Source organism: Corvus kubaryi, unplaced genomic scaffold (assembly GCF_017639235.1).
Source record: "Corvus kubaryi isolate FWS band 111438036 unplaced genomic scaffold, C.kubaryi_AGA036_p1.0 37334, whole genome shotgun sequence".
Classification (NCBI taxonomy): Eukaryota; Metazoa; Chordata; class Aves; order Passeriformes; family Corvidae; genus Corvus; species Corvus kubaryi.
Genome location: NW_024581108.1, coordinates 25,037,363 through 25,056,127, shown reverse-complemented (window position 1 = coordinate 25,056,127; position 18,765 = coordinate 25,037,363). Strand labels below are relative to the sequence as shown.

Here is an 18,765-nt window from a genome sequence, read left to right as displayed (position 1 = left end):
GAAAATCTCTTGGTTTATCTCCCCTGACTCTGCTCTCGGTGTGGGGCTGTTGTAGGAACACTGAGTTGTTCCCCTTCCCTCTCCCGTTGTGCTTCAGTGGGATGTGCTGCACTTCCAGCCTTAGGGACAGCCTGGATAACACCCCCAACACAAACACTTGGAGCAAAGCTTTCCCTGGAACACAAACCTTCCTTGATCAATCTGTAGTTGCTATTCCAGTTGCCACCCAGGTGATTTTGGGGCCACCCAGGTGATTTTGGGGCCCTGCTGGTTGGATTTGCCCAGCACTTTTCCCTTTTCCTGCTGTAGAGCATTCCCAAATAGCACCTGGAGTGATTTTCAACACAGCTTGTACTTAAATTGGTCCTTCTGCTGTTCTGCCAGATGTAAATTTGCCTCTTTCAGTCCATTTGTGTCAAGAACTAAAAACTGTGAACATTTATCTTTAATATTGGTGGGTGTTAACTGAAATAAAGGTTTATTTTCATGCTCTTTTAAAAAAAATGTCCTGAAAACACATGGAAATGAAACCACTTAGGTTCATAGTGGCTCATCTAGGGTCTGTCCCAGGAAGTCCAGCTTGCATTCCCATTCCTAGGATGGACTTTGCCTTGGAAAAGCATCTCCCAAGTAGGTTATTTATGATTAATGAACTTGCTTTTAGTAATGTTTTCTGTCCTCTTCCTTGCTCCTGCTGTCACATCAAATTACTTCTGTCACACCAAATCTAGGGGACTACAACTTTTAAATTCTGATCCATTGGAAAAGATGGGCAGCAGGAAAAGTTGGAAGCACGGAACAAATGGGCTTTGGAATGAACAGTGGCAAGGTTTGAGCGTGGAAATTCATCTCAGAGCTGGAATGCTGGGAGGGAGCGGGGGGGGGGTTGATCAGTGCAAGAAAGGACATGGATTCTTCTGGAATGTCAGGAGTCACTGGGAACGTGTGGTGGCAGCAGTTGGAAGAGCTGAGCCCACCCTCACCTGTAACAACTCTGCCCGCGGGGATGGCTTTGCACAGCCACAGCTCTGGTTTAATAAACCCAGCACTGACACCCAGAGGTGGCAATTCCAGCTGTGCCAACCTGCTGCTCTCCCCGAGGCGTGCCAAGGACCACACTGCCCGCCTCTGGCGCTCCTGGGCTGCTCTGTCTCGGCCGGGTTCCACACTTGAGGTGTCCCCAGGAAAGCCAAACCTGATACTCCTGCTAGGAAGGGTATCCTGACTGAGGGGAGAACACTTCCTGGGGTGCTCAGGGCCATTACTGGGAGAGTTCAAGGCTGGACATGAAGCCCTACATTTTGATTTATGTGGAGATTTGCAGAGCAAGGAGAAACGGAATTCCAGTGTTCTCTTATCCTTGTGTTGGGGTAGAAAACCAACATGCAGAAAGAGATGAATGGCAAAATAGGGCTTTTTAAAAAAACCACCTTTTATTGGCATCTAATCTGCCTTTCCAGTTCACGTTGGTTATGCAGAGCTGAATTGAGGGGCTGAGTTGTGTGCTCAGGCAGAATCCTCTTGCTTCTGGCTTATTTTTATTTTTCAATTGTTCTGTGTAAAGCTGGAGCTTGACCAGAGAAAACAACAGGAAGCCAAGTTCAGATTTGCAACATTTTATTTATATACACGTATCTCGTAAACAAAGTCATTAAATGTGTAACACCCTTCCAACCTGTAATTAGAACACTCCAATAAATCACTTAAATTCCTCTTGACGATCCATTTGACTGAGTACAGGTGCTGCCTGCTGCTTTTAGTTCTGGTGAGGAATTTTCCTCCCCTGAACTGAGGCAGGAAGGGGGCCTGGCTCTGGTGCTGTGTCCCTCATGGCTCTGGTGTCTCCTGGGACGCTGTGGCTTGGTGCCAGCGGAGGAACAAGAGCTGCGGCTGTCATCCTGGGTGTGAGCTGTTCCATCCTTCCCTTTTGCAGTTCCTTCTCTTTATGGAGGAAATGATGTTTTCCAGCTCGGATCCTGGGCTAGGCCCAGCCAGGCTGAGCCACTCGTGGCCAGGCCGTGGCACAGGGCTTGAGGCAGCCCAGGCTGCGCGAGGGGTTCCCAAAATCCAGCTCTGGCATTCCCAGCTGTGCCTTTGATTCCAAAGTGTGCTGTGGGAGAGGAGCAGCCGTGTCCTACGGTGAGGAGTGACTTGGGAAGGGTTTTGTCACTTGGAGGCGTCACGTGTGACTGACTGGACTGGCTGTGCTGAAACACTGAAATAGTTCGTAAAGTGCCAAAATCCAGGCTGGGCTCACATCAGAACACACTGAAATACTCCGTAAAGTGCCAACATTCAGGCTGAGCTCACACTGAAACACAAATACTCTGTAAAGTGCCAAAATTCCTGCCGGGCTCACATCGCCCTCCGCCTACCTTGGGAAGGAGCTGCAGTTCAGTTTCACTCTATCCAGCGTCAGATTCCCTTCGCAGCAGAGGGCAGGAGTCAGGAATGTGGTTGGGAAGACGGAGAGGGGGCTGCAGTCGGGCTCGGGGGGGTCGGGGGCAGTGTCGGGCTCCGGGGACAGGGCGGAGGTGCCGGGGTTGGAGATGTACTCGGACACGGGCTCCGGGGGCTCCATCGCCTCCGCCACCAGCCTCTGGTACAGCTCAGGGAGCTGCTGCTCCTCCCCCGAGCTCTCCTGTGCCCAGTCCCCGTGCCCCCTGCTGCCAGCGCTGCCCACCAGCAGCTTGTCCCCAGGCACGGGGGGCTCGGGGTGCGCGAAGGTTTCCTCCACCGGGGTCGTTTCGGGCTCTTCGAAGCCGCTGGGCAGGAAGGGGCTGGAGGGAGCGCTCAGCTCCGCCTGCGGGGGGAACACGGAATGAATCCCGGCATGGATCTCCTGGGACTCCCTCCCCGCAGCCGCTCATCCTGCTAAAAATGGAACATCTCTGCGTTCTTCTTGCGTTTAATTTGCCCAGCGCATCCTCCAGTCTGCTCCAAGGGAGATTATCCGCTGCCAGAGATTGCTGGATTTGCTGCTTTAGGAGATTACTGGCTCGCATGGCTCCAATGGCTTTTTTTTAATGAAGGTTGTGGGATTAGAATGAAAAACCCCTCTAATTTACCTTGGTAGCCGTTAAGCTCCTGGCCCACGTGGCGTTGGCAGGGTCAGGAATGGCTTTGCTCTGCCACTGCGGCAGGAGGAGGGAGAAAAGCGCCTGGAATCTGCAGGGGGGATAAATGCAATAAAAAACAGGAATGGTGAGACCTGCAGCACCCTTGTGCTCCTTGGATGTGGAATTAACCCAGGTGGGATTGTGGATCTGCCTGCAGAGAGACCTGCAGAGCTCTCAGCTGGCTGGGGATAATTCCCAAGGATTGATGCCATTCAGTTTGGTTTTAAGATCTGGGTAAAAATTCACCTATCTGTGGAGTACAGCTGTGTTTTAAGCTCAGAGCGTGTTTTTATTATCATTCCTGTACTCTGAAACCTTCATTTTGAACAATCCTCGCTGTTCCATGCTCATGAAGGGGCATGGCCATCCCATAGGATAAGGGAAAATTGTTTTAAACTAAAAGAGGGTCGATTTAGATTAGATAGGAGAAAAGATTTTTAAAATGCACTGGCACAGGGTGCCCAGAGCAGCTGGGGCTGCCCCTGGATCCCTGGCAGTGCCCAAGGCCAGGCTGGACACTGGGGCTTGGAGCAGCCTGGGACAGTGGGAGGTGTCCCTGCCATGGCACGGGTGGCACTGGGTGGGCTTTGAGGTCCTTTCCATCCCAAGCCAGTCTGGGATTTAATCCCTTCTGATAACCATCCCACTTTTATTGGGGCACAGCAGATGGATCCACTCACACTTTCCTCACTGGAGGCACAGAACAAACACAGGCTGAGAGGATGAAGAAGCTGCAGAAGCTGCAGATGAGCACCAGAGTGACCCAGCCCCCAGCACCTGAAATGCAGAGCAGCCACCATTCAACTCCATCAAAAAGATGAAAAAAAACCCAAATCTTTCCGTGTTCCATAAATAAACCACCCTTCAACTCCAAGGAAACAGCTCGGCACAGCACTGGGAGCTTAAAGGCTACAAAAGAGATGGCACATCTTAAAACCAGCTGGAACTACAAATTTTTAGCAATTGAAGAACACCAAGAGATCTTCAGAACGCCTGGAGAGCTCCAGTGATTTCAGAGGAGCAGGAAAAGCATTCCCAATCTGTGGGAAAGAGGATCCAAGAGCAAGGAGCATCCTGGCACCGGTTCCTTACTTTCCAGGCAGACGCTGTCGCTGTTGCCCCGGGGCCCCTCCCCGGCCGCTGTCACCGCCGTCATCCAAAGGTCGTGGTGCTCCCCGGGCTCCAGGTCAGGGATGTGCAGGGAGCAAGGAGCCTTCCCGGCAGGAACGGCTGGAGGGAAAACGGGGATGGAAATGGAGAGCCCGGCACGGGATTTTACTGCCTTCAGCTGGAATGGGGCTCTGAATAAAGTTAGGAAGGAGAGGAGGAGGAAGAGGAAGGAAGAGAGGAAGAATAAAAAGAGGAGGAAGAGAAATGAAGTAGAGGAAGAGGAAGAAAAAGAGGAGGGAGAGAAAGAAGAGGAAGAGGAGGAGGAATAAGGAAAAAAGAGGAAGGAGAATAAGAGGAAAAAGAACAAGAGAAGGGATAGGAAGAAAAATAAGAGGAGGAATGAGAAGAAGAATAAGAGGAGAAGGAAGAGGAAGAGGAAGAAGAATAAGATGAAGAGGAATAAGAAGAGCAGGGAGAATAAGAGGAGCAGGGGGAAGGAGAAGCAGGGAGGAATCTGATAGTTTCACACTGAAAGCAACTTAGAATGATCCCACTGTGGACTGTCAGTGATGAAAGGGGAACAGGAGAAGCATTTCCAGCCCGCAGGCACCCACCATGGACCTCGGGCTGGCCCTGCCTGTCCCTCCTCTGCAGGTAGATGTGGTACCCAGTGATGCAGCCCCTCTGCTGGGGAGCTGGGATCTCCTCCCAGGAAACCAGGATGCCGCTGGCCCAGGGGGTTGTGAGCATCTGGGGCCCAGCTGATGGGGCTGCAAGACACAGGACTGACTTTAGAGCTGAGCTTAAAATGCCTTAAAAACACCTGGGAGGGCGTTCCTGTGGTTTACCTTGTGCTGTGGAGTTTCCCCTGACTGATGCTGCCTGTCCAGCTCTGTCCTGATAAAGTGCAGACACGTGGATCTGATAGCAGACGTTATCTCTGATGTGCTCTGGAGAGAGAAATTACAATGGGAGAGTTGCTTGTTCAAGGATTTGCAGCCAGGGCAGAAATATTGCATCAGCTGCTTAGATCTGAGATAAATCTTGTGATTATTGATAGATCTTTCATAAAGAAAGGAAAGACATTTCCTCTGATCTACTGAGCCCAGCAGAGCCTTACTGGGCATTAAACTGGAAACTAATGGCTTCCCACGGCCGGAGAGCAGGGTTGGATGAGATACTGGCAAGAAATTCCTCCCTGTGAGGGTGGGAAGGCGCTGGCACAGGGTGCCCAAAGAAGCTGTGGCTGCCCCTGGATCCCTGGAAGTGATTTTAGTAAAAATTATAGAAATACAGAAATACAGAATCCCAGACTGGTTTGGGTTGGGAGGGACCTTAAAGCCCATCCAGTGCCATCCCTGCCATGGCAGCAACACCTCCCACCAGCCCCAGCTGCTCCATTTGGAGGCCAAATTCAAACCTGACTTGTCACTTCAGATATTTCCAAACCAAGCTGGTGCTTTGCTGGTGTCCCAGGCCGGGGTGGCATTTACCTGCTAGCACCGTGGACAGGTGGGACGGGGGCAGCTTCACCCAGCTGTGCTGGGGCCGCAGGCGTGGCTCCCTCCAGGGCTCTTCCCACTCCACCACATAGCCCCCCACGGACACGGCGGATCCGAGGGGGGGGCTCCAGCTCACCAGGATGCTGCTGTTCCCCAGGGCCACGGCAGAGACTCGCTGAGGAGGGGGCAGATCTTACAGGGGAGAGCAAAAACCACGGTCAGCACAAAGTTGTTGTAGCCTCAATCGAACCATTAAATGGGATGTGTGGTTTTTACTGGGTCCCATCCACTTTGGCACCGTGAGAAGGATAGAAATGAACTCGAATTAAAGAAAAGGTGATGATGGGAGGGTTTGCTGACAGGAACAGTCACATTCCTGTCTTTTCTCGTGGATTGAACACCCCCAGCACTGCTTGGCTGTGCCATCCCAAACCCTGGGAGGTGCTGTCACGGCACATCCCAACACCCTGCCCTGATCCACGAGGAAGGATGTGGAGCTGCTGGAGTGATTCCAGAGGAGGAACGGGGATGCTCCAAGGGCTGGAGCCCCTCTGGTGTGAAGCCAGGCTGGGAGAGCTGGGGGTGCAGGGAAAAGTGGATCTGCAGACGCCCAAGGTTCCTCTGAGAGGAGCAGAGAGTGGAGGGCCCGGAAGGGTTCGTGGTGTGTGGCACAGAGCAGAGCACTGCTGTCCCTCGCAGGGACCCCGAGCCAGCAGGAGCCTTACCCTGGCTGCCCGGGCGGGCCAGGATGGCCACAGGGGGGGAGCTGCCCCGGGAGTTGTGGGCGCTGACCGTGATCCTGTGGCCCACCCTGGGAGTCACCCTGGAGAAGCTGGTCTGGGTGGTTTGGTGGGATTGTGCTGGGAGCTTCCCGTGGTCCAGGGCTTCCAAGGTCACCGTGTATCCCAGGATTCTCCCTCCTGCCTCTGGCTTGCTCAGAGCCTGCGGGGAAAGCGTATCTGTCACTGTCTTCTGAAAAAGGTGCTGTCAGCTGGGAAAGCTGGAGAGGGGCTTTGGGTGAGAGCCTGGAAAGCCAGGACACAGAGAATGGCTTCCCAGTGCCAGAGGGCAGGGATGGGTGGGATATTGGGAAGGAATTGTTCCCTGGGAGGGTGGACAGGCCCTGGCACAGGGTGCCCAGAGCAGCTGGGGCTGCCCCTGGATCCCTGGCAGTGCCCAAGGCTGGAGCAGCCTGGGACAGTGGGAGATGTCCCTGCCATGGCAGGGGTGGCACTGGATGGGCTTTGAGGTCCATCCCAACCCAGACCATTCCAGAATTTATTTTTCCCATTCAATTCCAGTTTAGTGAAGCTCTTTTGCTGTGAGGTGCTGATTCCTCCAGCTGGGGACAGTAAAACACATCCTGCCCTGAGGCTGAATTCCAGCCACGCTTTTCACAAGGGAGGGAAAAAAAAAGATTATGAACTGCTCAGCTGGGTTTGTCACAATGAGCGGGTTTTGATTTGGAGGGAAAACCTGGATTTTACATAAGGCCCCCATAAAGAATTATTTACACGGAGCCTCTCAGAACACACATCTCTGACAGTAACACCACACCCTGACTTTAACTCCTCTCCAGGAGCCTGCACTTGTACTCCCAGTTTCAGTTTCCTGAGGTTTCTATGACATGAATTCATCTGTTTGGCTGATTTTTGTCATAACAAGACAAAGCACACACCAAAATGTTTGCAGAGTTTCTGGTGCTTCGGCAGCGCCCCAGGACAGAGGCACTGCTGGAACCACTCCGAAAACCTGCTGGAATTAAGTTGTTGAACCGTTTTTTGGAGGTTTTTGGGGTGTTTGTCTGAGAACAGGACACACCTCCTGCAGGGTGTTGTACTGAGTTTCAGCCTGGCTTTGAAGCTGCTGTGAAAACTCTCGAGGCAGTTTATTACCCTGTTTTATGAATGATGCTGCAGGAAGTCACTCGTGATAAAGAAAGTGCTGCAAGATAAAGGTCTTCAAGTTAAAGCCACAACCTCTGGGGTCACAGAATCACACGAGAATTTCTGCTTTCACTTTCAGCATGCTGCTTGTTCGTGTGGGGGGGAAACACAGTGAATTTCTTTACCCAGCTCTGGGGGGCTTTAACCCAAATTCTGTGTGGAATGTGCTTTGCCCACCAGACCCCAAAAATGCTGGGGAAGCTGGAGAGGGGCTTTGGATATAGGGATGGAGGGACAGGACACAGGGAATGGCTTCCACTGCCAGAGGGCAGGGCTGGATGGGAGATTGGGAAGGAATTGTTCCCTGGGAGGGTGGGCAGGAGCTGGGATGGAATTCCCAGAGCAGCTGGGGCTGCCCCTGGATCCCTGGAAGTGTCCAAGGCCAGGCTGGACATTGGGGCTTGGAGCAGCCTGGACAGTGGGAGGTGTCCCTGTCCATGGAACAAGATGACATTCAAAATCCCTCCCAATCCAAATAATCCCGGCATTCCATGAAATTTTAGGTAGAAAAGTGATGATGGACCTCCTCCCAGGGAGGGGACTCTTGGTCCATGTCCCTGTCCCTGGTGAAACCCAGGTGCTCTCCCAGGGTTCAGCCCTTTCCTGCAATCCTAAAAATCAGAGTTTCCCCTCTGGGTTTTGTCTCCCCTCTCACCTGGCTGAGCTTTCCTGCCTCTGCTGGGGTTGCCCTGAACTCACCTTCCAAAAAAGGGAGAGGTTCTGGTGCCCAGAGTCCACGTCCTGCTGCCGGTACCAGACATCCAGGATCCCAGTGGGCACTGGTGGGGAAGGAAAAGTGGAGCAGTGGCAGTGGCTGGGGTTTGAAGCCAACAAACAAGGAGAAGGCAAAGGAGGCAAAACCCCTGAGAAAATTAAAATTTAAGCTTTAAAATGCCCCTGAAGTGCTGCAGGGTGTGATAATCCACCTTTGCTGCTGTTTGGCTGCTTTGAGGATGGGGATCATGAGGAGAACAAGCCATAAATCCAAGGAAAAGGGTTTGGATCTGCTGCTGACTTTATCCTGCCCTCAGTAATCCGGATGGCTCCCAAGGAAACTCACACATCAAAGGCACAGCGTTAGCTCCTGTCTTTGCATAAATTTGAGGCTTATGAAGGTCCTTGGGGTTGGCTCCATCAGTCCTAGAACAACAGGCAGCCTCGGATGAGGGGGCTTGTGGGATCTGTGGGATTTTCCTGTCTGGCTCCAGGCAATAAGTGCCTTTAACAGCTTGTCTGAGGTAGCTTAAACCCCCGGTTCCTTCCACAATTCTCACTGGAAACTCTTGATGTTTTGAATAAACGTCCCAAAATAACATTAAAGGGAAGCTCTGGCCGGTGGATGTGCTCCAGAAATCCAGAATCAGAGAGGAATACGTAAGGAAAGCTGAGGTGACAGAGAATGACAGAGCTTGGCTCCTCAAGGACCCTGACCAGCATAAACTCATCAAATTCAAATCCTGATTGTTGATAGCTGGGGCAGGGGCAGCTGATGGACAAACCCCACTGGAGCAGGGCTGTAACAAGGACACAAAACCCTCCCTGTCAGCGATGTTCAGAGCAGTTTGTCCTGTGTGAACTGCAAAGAGTGACAAGAACAGAAACGAGAAGCAGGAGCAGCAGCAGAAATAAAACCAGAGCCCTCTGAGCGAGGGAAGGGTGAGATAAAGAGAAAAATCAGAATATGGGATTGCATCTGCCGCCCTCCAGCCTGGCTTTGAAAGCCTGTGAACCACATGAGTAAGGCAAGGTTTTTGGCAGCTCGCACAAAAAGGAGCAGGAAAAGGAATTTCTCCTTGAAAAAGTGTTAATTTGGGGTTTGCAGCGAGCTGACTTGTGGAGCACTTCCAACAAAGAGCGGTGCTGATGCCCCCAGAGCTTCTCGTCTGCAACCTCCCCTTGCTGCCACCTCGTGTGAGGGCAGCAAGTGCTCCTCCATCAGCTGAAAACCTTCTCGTTCTCCTCCTGCAGCAGGGGCGGGGTGGGAGCGATGACCACGAGCGCAGGGTGCAAGGAGAAGGGGAGAAAACTGCTGAGAGGGAGGTGGGAGGGGGATCAATAATCAATGCTTCTTACAGAAAGTGCCGCTGTCGCAGTGGGAAATGGGAAATGGGAAATGGGAAATAATGGGAAATGGGAAATGGGCTGAGTCACAACAGCACCAGCCCCATGGGCTCTGAGTAATTCACAAAAAAGAGCAGCCAAAGCCGAGCAGGAGAGTGGAGAATCACAGAATTAGAAGGGTTTTGGAACCCCCAAATCCTTCCGTGAGCTCTGGAAATTCCTGCTCCGCGAGAAACACGAACGGCTCCACCGCCGGTTCATTAAAAAGCAATTTTCTTACAGAAACTTCTCTCTCTCGGCTCCGAGTCTGGATCTGGAGTCCCCACGAAACCACCCAGCAGCGGTTTGGCCTCATGAGCTGGAGTTTCCCGTGGGATGCAGGCCCCAGAGCCGGCTTTGGGGCAGGAGGGCTCCTTACCTGCTGCTGGGGTGTGCATCTGCCTCCTGCTCCAGTCGCTCCACTGCCCTCGCCCCCGGAGGATCCTGCAGCTCACCTGGAACTCGTAGGCTGTGTCAGGCTCCAGCCCCTGCAGGTGGTATTCCTCCCTATGGAAGCTTTCAACCTTCAACAGGGATGCAGAACGTGGAATATTAAACCCACAAGGAAACAAAGGTTGCAGGCAGCGAGAGGCTGAATTGCAAATGGCCACGTGCAGCCCAGCCAGGAGCAGCTTAAAAACCAACAGGGAAACCCTGATCTGAGGCAGCTTCCATAACTCAGAGAATGATGCAAGGAATCGTCGGGCTTGCAGGGCTTCAGCTGAAAAATCCCTCACATTGCGTGCCAAGAGCGAAATCTCTGTTTGAGTGATTTGCTCAGCTCCCAGAAAAACGTTTCTTTTGCCACTTCTCAAGTAAAAGCAAAAACTTCACGGAGTGATGGGATGGTTTGGGTTGGGAGGGACCTCACAGCCCTTCCAGTGGGCCATGGCAGGGACACCTCCCACTGTCCCAGGCTGCTCCCAGCCCCAATGTCCAGCCTGGCCTTGGGCACTGCCAGGGATCCAGGGGCAGCCCCAGCTGCTCTGGGCACCCTGTGCCAGGGCCTGCCCACCCTCCCAGGGAACAATTCCTTCCCAATCTCCCATCCATCCCTGCCCTCTGGCACTGGGAAGCCATTCCCTGGGTCCTGTCCCTCCATGCCTTGTCCCCAGTCCCTCTCCAGCTCTCCTGGAACCCCTTCAGGCACCAGAAAGGGCTCTGAGCTCTCCCTGGAGCCTTCTCCTCTCCAGCAGGTCCATAACTCCCTCAATCCCAAAAGGATTACCACGCTCCAGGTGTGCCTGCTGAGGGGACGGTATCTCAGCCTGTAGTGCTGTGCTTGTGCCTCGTCGTGCCACGAAAAGGTGCAGTTGGTGGCAGAAGAGTCATCAAATTCCACTGAAAACGCGGGAGGATGTGGCTTCACTGGCACCAAAACAGAAAGAAGCAAAGGGGGCTCAGAGAGGCTGCACAGCTCGGAGGGAAAGGTGGAAAATAGGATTATTGGTATAGGCTGGATGGATGATTTTACCACAAGTTTTAAAGTGCCCTGAATGTTTGCAGGTCTTCCTGAAGGGCTGGGGCAGGCTGAGAGGTGGGGAGTGGAGCTTTACCTATGTCTATTAGCATGAAGGTGAGTGGCTGGGACGAGGCATTTCCTAATTTATTGGAGGCAGAGACCACCACGGTGTAATTGGAGTCAAAATCCAGCTTGCTCAGAGCCCGAGAGCCGAACACCTGACTGGGAGTTTCTTCTGGAAAGCAAAAGGTGTCTGTCCCATTGGAGAGCCTGGAGCAGGAGGAAAGGTTTGGCTGTGTTTCTGTGGAGCAAGAAAGGTGAACCCCGGGTGTGTGGGACAGGGTTCCCTTCCCAAAGGGATATCTTGGCACAGCCTCTGTCTGCTGAACCCTGAGGGAGCTGCCCTGCTGCAGGGCATGATCAGAAAACCACTCCAGGGGATAATTAGGTATTAATTATATTTCTAGCACCATCACTTACTCGATTCCATAGGCAGTGTCGAGGTAGGTGAGTCTTCCTTTGTCCCAGGTGCAGGTGAGATGTCCCCGTGTCCCATGCTGGATACAGGACACATTCCTGGGCTCATCTGGAGGATCTGGAACAGATATTCCTGTCAGTCTCAGAATCACAGCCTGGCTTGGGTTGGACCTTTAAGGGTCCTTCAGTCCAACATCTCCAACCAGACCAGGCTGCTCAGAGCTCCCTCCAGCCCGGCCTTCAGTGTTTCTTCCTCAAAGATGTTGGTAGGAGATCTTTTAGGGGATGCTTGGTAGGGAGGATGTTGTTTGCTCCGAGCAGGCAGGTTTATTCAGCCTCTCTCCCCTCAGGAATAACACAGTGGCTCAGTTCCAGCCAGGAATATTTTCCATAGGAAGAGCCCCTCACAGACAGCACCCTTCCTGGACAAAGCCACCCCCTGCCGGTGTCTAACGGGCTTCCCTCCTCCACGGGGAAGCTTTAAGGACCCGTGATGCCTTTTCCTGGTCTTAAAATCAAGAGTCAGACACGGTCAGAAGGGGAAAAGGGGTTTTACCTTGGTATTTATTTTAAGGATCCTTAGGTGCACACACCCAGGTCATAAGCATCGAGATGCACCCACCGAGTGTGTCCCCAAAGATCGGGTATAACATTATAGGCGTTACTAATTAGCAGATCTATCAAAGATTCCCCAATGAGAGGCTCCAGTGAGCCCCCCTCCCCAAGGAGCCTTCCCCTGGATGGTTCTATCTTGGTTTACAGGATGTGTTCTGGAGGGGACCTTGGGGTCTGGGGCACACTGATCCCTGGCTACGAAGCTTCTAAAATGTTGAGTCTCTCAGCTTGACAAACAAGGCCAAGAATGTAGGCAAAAAGCACTGGGAATACAGAAGCTGTAAAAGGTATAACAGGGGTATAAAAGAAAAGGCAAAAATTCTTCATGGCATCACTGGAGTAATTAACATCTAATTTCCCTTACTTCCACACTGGATATCGATTCCACAAACGAGTCTGGTCTTGTCTCCACAGAGGGTTTTGCACGTGAAGGTGTGTTTGCCGTAGGTAGTGACCGCAAAGGTTTTGCTGACCGAGCCTCCCTGGTTTCTGACTTGCTCGGAGTTGTTGAGGAAAATCGCGGCCCAGCACGGGGCAGCTCCCTGCAGGGCTCCCAGCTGGCAGGACAGGGTGACGTTGGTGCCCTGCCGGATGGCACAGGCCGTGTTGGCTGTCACGTTCCCATTGCCACAGACCCCTACGGTGCCACGGACAGCTCTGCTGGCCCCCACCGCCCCTTTCCTGCAGGATTCTGCAAGGGAACGGGAAAACAAACTCAGACGGGGATCCATCTGCACCGCGTGCCGTGCTCTCCCCGAATGTGTGATGGAAAAATTCCTGGCTCTGTGCAGGAACTCGTGGGATGTCGTCTGGGATCAGCAGCCACGGGATTGCTCTGTCACCAACAAACCAACACAATCCCAGGTAAAAACTACCAGAACCCTTCTTTCACTGGGGATTAAAAAGTGCCCGAGTCAGTAAAGCTGTGGCAGGAGGCACAAGAAGGACGTGGAGCTGCTGGAGGAGGCCCCGGAGCTGCTGCAGGGCTGGAGCCCCTCTGCTCTGGAGCCAGGCCGGCAGAGCTGGGGGTGCTCACCTGGAGAGGAGAAGGCTCCAGGGAGAGCTCAGAGCCCCTGGCAGGGCCTGAAGGGGCTCCAGGAGAGCTGCAGAGGGACTGGGGACAAGGCATGGAGGGACAGGACCCAGGGAATGGCTTCCCAGCGCCAGAGGGCAGGGCTGGATGGGAGATTGGGAAGGAATTGTTCCCTGGGAGGGTGGGGAGGGGCTGGGATGGAATTCCCAGAGCAGCTGGGGCTGCCCCTGGATCCCTGGCAGTGCCCAAGGCCAGGTTGGAGCAGCCTGGGACAGTGGAAGGTGTCCCTGCCATGGCAGGGGTGGCACTGGGTGGGCTTTAAGCTCCCTCCCAACCCAAACCAGTCTGGAATTCTGTGACCAGGGTTTTTTCCTGTCCACGAGCTCTGCCTGTCTCGGTGCCTTTTCTCACATCACCAACAGCTCCACCTTGAACTAAAACCCGAGCAACCTCCGTCATTAACAATGACTCATTAACAACTCTTTGCTCTCCAGGAAGGAAGATGTTCACTGGGCTTGGAGTAGAAGCTGCAAAACCCCCACCTTAATTAGCCCGAGTGCTTCATTTGAGAGATAACTGCTCTGTAGGATGGAACCCCTCTTACCTGCCGTGAAGTGCAGCACCAACCAAATTGCTGAGGGCACGATCCATGCAAATGGCATTTTGGTGCCTAGAGAGAGAGGAATTCCTGTTACCAGCTCCTAAAAACTGCAGATATTATGTACAGATCTTGGTGTTTTACCGCGTTGCTGCTTCAGAAAACCCCAAATGCCCATTTCGTGGGAGCTTTCCACTGAACATTCCCTTGTTTTGTTTAAATCCAGAGGCTCAGACGTTCAGCCTTGCAGCAGCAGAGACTCAGCTCGCCCAGAGCCTCTTCATGTGGGGCCTTCTGTAGGTGATTCGTAAGTGCCAGGATGAGCAATCACAGCGCCCAGCTTCTTCAGGGAAATGCTCTGCCTTCCACTAAACAGAAATTGTCTGGGGGCTGCGTGAACAGCGCAGCTGCCCAAAACAGCCAAGTCTGCGGGCAAAACCAGCCCCACTTGGAACCCTTCGGTCACAGGTGCAGCCAGGGAAGCGCTGAAGATGCAGCCTCGTAATCTGTGATCCGAGCAGAGGATGGGAGACTGCCGCGGAGCAAGCCCCAGCTCAGAGAGAGATATGGGGGGAAATCTGATGGAAATTGCACGCCAGTGAGGGAAACCGGCCTTGCTGTGTGGAGGGCACTGAAATACAGCAAGGACGTTGTCCCAGGCAGGAGGTGGAGCAGTCCCGAGGTGTCTGTGGGGTACAGCCTGTGCCTGTCTGTGCTCTCATCTCCAAACTCTCAGCTGAGAGCGCCAGGGCCACAGGCCACACACTCCGTGAGCCCGTGGATGTGCCACAGGGGCTCTGGCGGTCACTGCAGCCCCGGAGCTCCGAAATGAAAGCAGCCGTGAAGCACCACAGCTCCAGAGTTGCCTTTCGACCCCACTTCTCCCTAAAAAGCTCCGTTGTGCATTCCAAGAACTGGCAGGAACAGCCGGCCGGTCACCGGTGGAAAGAGGAACATCTCACTCATTTCAGCCAGAAAAAAATCACTTCTTGTGCCCCAAACCTTACACATCACTGATTACTGACACTGGCTGAGTTTTTAGGGAAGCTTTCCCGCACTCTGGCTGCCCCCCCAGGCTCCGTGAGGACAGTGGCACCCCAGGTCATCCCACAGCCTTGGGACCATCCTGCCCGAGGCCGGGGGCTCTTTCCCGAAGCTGCCGGGTGTGGGGGAATGCCGGGGGGGTGGGGACAGCGGTGTTCCAGCAGGATGGACCTTCAGCACTGCGCTCCTTAGGCTGCTCCATCCTGGGGTGCAGGGAATATCTGGGATAGTGAGAATTCCCGGGCAGCAGCATCCCAGGGCGGGCAGCATCCCGGGATGCAATCATTCCAGGGCAGCGGCATCCCCGGGAAAGCGAGCATCCCAGGGCGGGAGCATCCCGGAGCGTCCCGGGCCAGGAAAATCCAGGCACGGGAGCATCCCAGGGCAATGAAAAATCCCAGGGAAGGAGCATCCCAAAGCAATGAGCATCCCAGAACAGCATCATCCTGAGGCAGGAAAATCCCGGGGCAGGAGCAACCCAGGGCAGTGAAAATCCCGGGGAAGCAGCGTCCCAGGGCAGGAACATCCCGCGGCAGGAGCATTCCAGGGCAGGAGCATCCCAAAGCAGTGACCATCCCATGGCAGCAGCATCCCGCGGCAAGGAGCATCCCGAGGCAGCCGCATCCCGCGGGATGCCGCCTTTCCCAGGAATCGCCCCCCGGCACCGCGGGGGGATCCGCAGCCCCGGGAGGCTCGGGGGGGTCCCCCGGCGCCCCCCGCTCCCCAGGCCGGGGTTACTCACCCCGAGCCCCGCGGCCGCTCCGGGCGCCGGCAGCTCCCGCGTGTGCGGCAGCCCCGGCCCCGCCCGCCCCTGCGGGATGCTCGGGACGGGAAAGGAGGGGAAGGGTGGGAAAGGGAAGGGAAAAGGAAAAAGGGAAGGGGAGGAGAGGCAGAGGGAGAGGAGAGGAGATATAAAATAAAATGCGGCCCGGTTTCCCTTGCTCGGAACAAGGGGCTTGTCCAGAGACACATCTACTCTCATTTTACCTTCCCTTTTACCCGATTTTTGCTTTCTCTCATTTTTTTCAGCACTCCCACAACCTACTGCCACATTTAACAGAGCTTTTAATGAATAAGTGTCTTCTCTTGTTGTTCCTCCTCTTTTCGGGCCATCAATGACATAAACTCGGTTTTCCTGGCTGATTATGATCGGTTTTTTCTACCTTGGACAACACAGCACAGGTATTTCAGGGACAGCTCTTGAAATGAGGGGGCACAAAGTTTGCAGCCTTCAGGAATCCCAAATTCTGCCTTTGAGCCTCCAGCTGCTTCTCCTCCCTCCCTCCCTCCCAAAGCCTGGAGCATCATCTGGGCTCCTTTCCAGAGCTGCCGTTAATTATCATTAATCTGCCGTGCGAGCTGCTACCCCACGAAATTCCGAATATCAACAGCTTCCTTTTACCTCTCGTTTCCTCTCTGTCTTCATCAGTTCCCGTGACACTTCCCCTTTTCCAGAGCCCTTCCCAGCACAGCTCCAGCTCCACGCGGCCGCACCAGGATTCGGGTGAGTTTAAACCGGGACACCATGAGGAGTTCCACGGAATCCAATCCTGCCTTTCCTGCCGCGGCCTCGTCCATCCACACCCCTCCTGCCTGTGCGGGTTTCCCAGGAATGCTCACTCCCGGCGCTCCGCTGGCATCACCGGGATGGGGCCGTTCCACTCAGCCAGGACGTTTTTAAGGGAAGATGCTGATCGGATGCCCAGGGGATCAGTTTTGTGTTGCAGTGACAGGCAGGAGGAAATCACCAGTCCGTCACCCTCCACAAAGCACGGCTGCCTCCTTCTTTCTTCTATTTTTTTTCTCATTTCCTTTTTCTTCTCCTTTTAAAAATGCTTTTGGGTTTTTTTTAAATTTTCTTTCCTTTACATGTTATCTTTTTTCACTTTTCTTTTTTCCCCCTTTCTCTTTTCTTCTTTCGTATTTTTGCTTTGTCTTTTTCACTTTTCCTTTTCCTTCTTTTTTTTTTATTATTTTTTCTTACGTCTTCCTTTTTCTCTTTTTTTCTCTGTCCTTTTTCTTTTCCTTTTTTTCTTTTCCTTTTTTCTTTTCCTTTTTTTCTTTTCCTTTTTTATTCTTTTTCTTTTCCTTTTTTTCTTTTTCTTTTCCTTTTTTTCTTTTTGCTTTTCCTCTTTCTTTTTTTTTCCCCTTTCCCCTTTCCCTGAATTTTTAACACCTAACTCTTCTTCTTCTTACGATTCCTTCTTCGCTGACTCCTGCTGACCACAGAGCTCCTGAAAAAAAAGGAGAAAACCGGCGGTGCGGACGAACAATGAGGAAAACCTGCTGTCCCTTCAATCTGCTGCCTCCTGGTTCTCTTGGCTGCGAGAGGAGAGGCAGAGCAGGAGGTCGCGGTGCCGGCGGAGCTGAGGACGCTGTGCCAGCTCCGGTGCCCGGGCTGGTGCCGGGGGAAGTCCGGAGTCCCTGCTTGTCCCCCGGGGGTGTCTGCGGGGCTGCGGGCGGCGCTGGGAAAGCCCCCGGCAGCACGAACGTGTCGGGAGTGGAGGCGGCAGCGCCGAGTGGGGCAGCGAGGCTGCAGGGTGGGGACACGGCCAGAGGCTCCCGGGGGCTGCGGTGTCACCTCCGGGGGCTCGGGGGAACCGGTGAGCACGGCCCGGGACACGGCTGGGAAGGAGGGAGAGGAGGGGAGGGGTGGGAGTGACAGAATCCTGGATTCCGGAATGGTTTGGGATGGAGGGGACCTCAAAGCCCCTCCAGTGCCACCCGTGCCATGGCAGGGACACCTCCCACTGTCCCAGGGTTCTCCAAGCCCCAATGTCCAGCCTGGCCTTGGGCACTGCCAGGGATCCAGGGGCAGCCACAGCTGCTCTGGGAATTCCATCCCAGCTCCTGCCCACCCTCCCAGGGAACAATTCCTTCCCAATATCCCATCCAGCCCTGCCCTCTGGCACTGGGAAGCCATTCCCTGTGTCCTGTCCCTCCAGGCCTTGTCCCCAGTCCCTCTGCAGCTCTCCTGGAGCCCCTTCAGGCCCTGCCAGGGGCTCTGAGCTCTCCCTGGAGCCTTCTCCTCTCCAGGTGAGCACCCCCAGCTCTGCCAGCCTGGCTCCAGAGCAGAGGGGCTCCAGCCCTGCAGCAGTTCCGTGGATTCCTCTGGATTTTTTCCAGCAGCTCCATAACTTCCTTCTGGTGTTGTCTCTGCTTCCTTGGAACCTGGAGCCCGGAGCTGTGGCCCGGCAGAGCCGAATGCCGGCTGCAGCAGCAGAGTGAGCAGTCCCTCCCTGCAGGGCGGCTGTTTCCAGGTGCCCTCTGCAGCGGCTCCGCTGGTTTTCCATCCCCGGTGTGTGCCGGTGACTCTCACTGACTCTGCCTTCCCCAGCAGGGTGAAATGAGTCACTCAGCCTGGGAAATCCAACTGTTCTGCTTCCGTCTGAGCCTACGGCCAAGCCAAGGAAGGACCCACAGGGAGAGTTTGGGTCCAGCGGTGCTGCTTTAGGAAATCAGATGATGCGCAAAAGGCATCGACGTCTGTATCCTTCAGAGGTTCAAACTGTGGGGTTTTTTAAATATTCTTGTGGCAAGATTAATTCCCCTCTGTTGAGGAAAGGCTCGGTTCTCCGTTGGTTTGAGCAGCAATCAGAGAATCTCCCCTGTGAGATCACCTTTTTGGTTTGTTTCCTATTCACTGAGCTCGGCTCTGCTCCTTAATCCCAGCCCTGCTCCCACGGCTTTCCCGATGCCTTTCTCATGGGATTTGCCCTGGGAAGCTGACATTTGGAAGCTGACACTGACGGGGAGCCT

General features: G+C 53.9%; 1 protein-coding gene across 2 annotated transcripts; it reads right to left on the bottom strand.

The window, feature by feature from the left end:
• Positions 1-1,600: 1,600 nt before the first annotated feature.
• IL12RB2 (interleukin 12 receptor subunit beta 2) lies at positions 1,601-16,881 on the bottom strand. Of its 2 annotated transcripts, XM_042030956.1 has the most exons (17): positions 16,409-16,881; positions 13,969-14,034; positions 12,696-13,022; positions 11,720-11,834; positions 11,334-11,509; positions 11,006-11,145; positions 10,157-10,301; positions 8,377-8,456; positions 6,457-6,673; positions 5,723-5,923; positions 5,078-5,179; positions 4,844-4,999; positions 4,212-4,349; positions 3,800-3,896; positions 3,069-3,168; positions 2,376-2,803; positions 1,601-2,215 (listed from the first exon to the last, which is right to left on the bottom strand). In XM_042030956.1, exons 2-17 carry the CDS (start codon positions 14,024-14,026, stop codon positions 2,167-2,169), a joined length of 2,529 nt encoding a protein of 842 aa, XP_041886890.1. In that variant the 5' UTR covers positions 14,027-14,034; positions 16,409-16,881; the 3' UTR covers positions 1,601-2,166. The 2 variants fall into 2 exon arrangements, with proteins under 2 accessions (XP_041886890.1, XP_041886892.1); XM_042030958.1 differs by lacking the exons at positions 8,377-8,456; positions 10,157-10,301.
• Between the last annotated feature and the right edge of the window lie 1,884 nt (positions 16,882-18,765).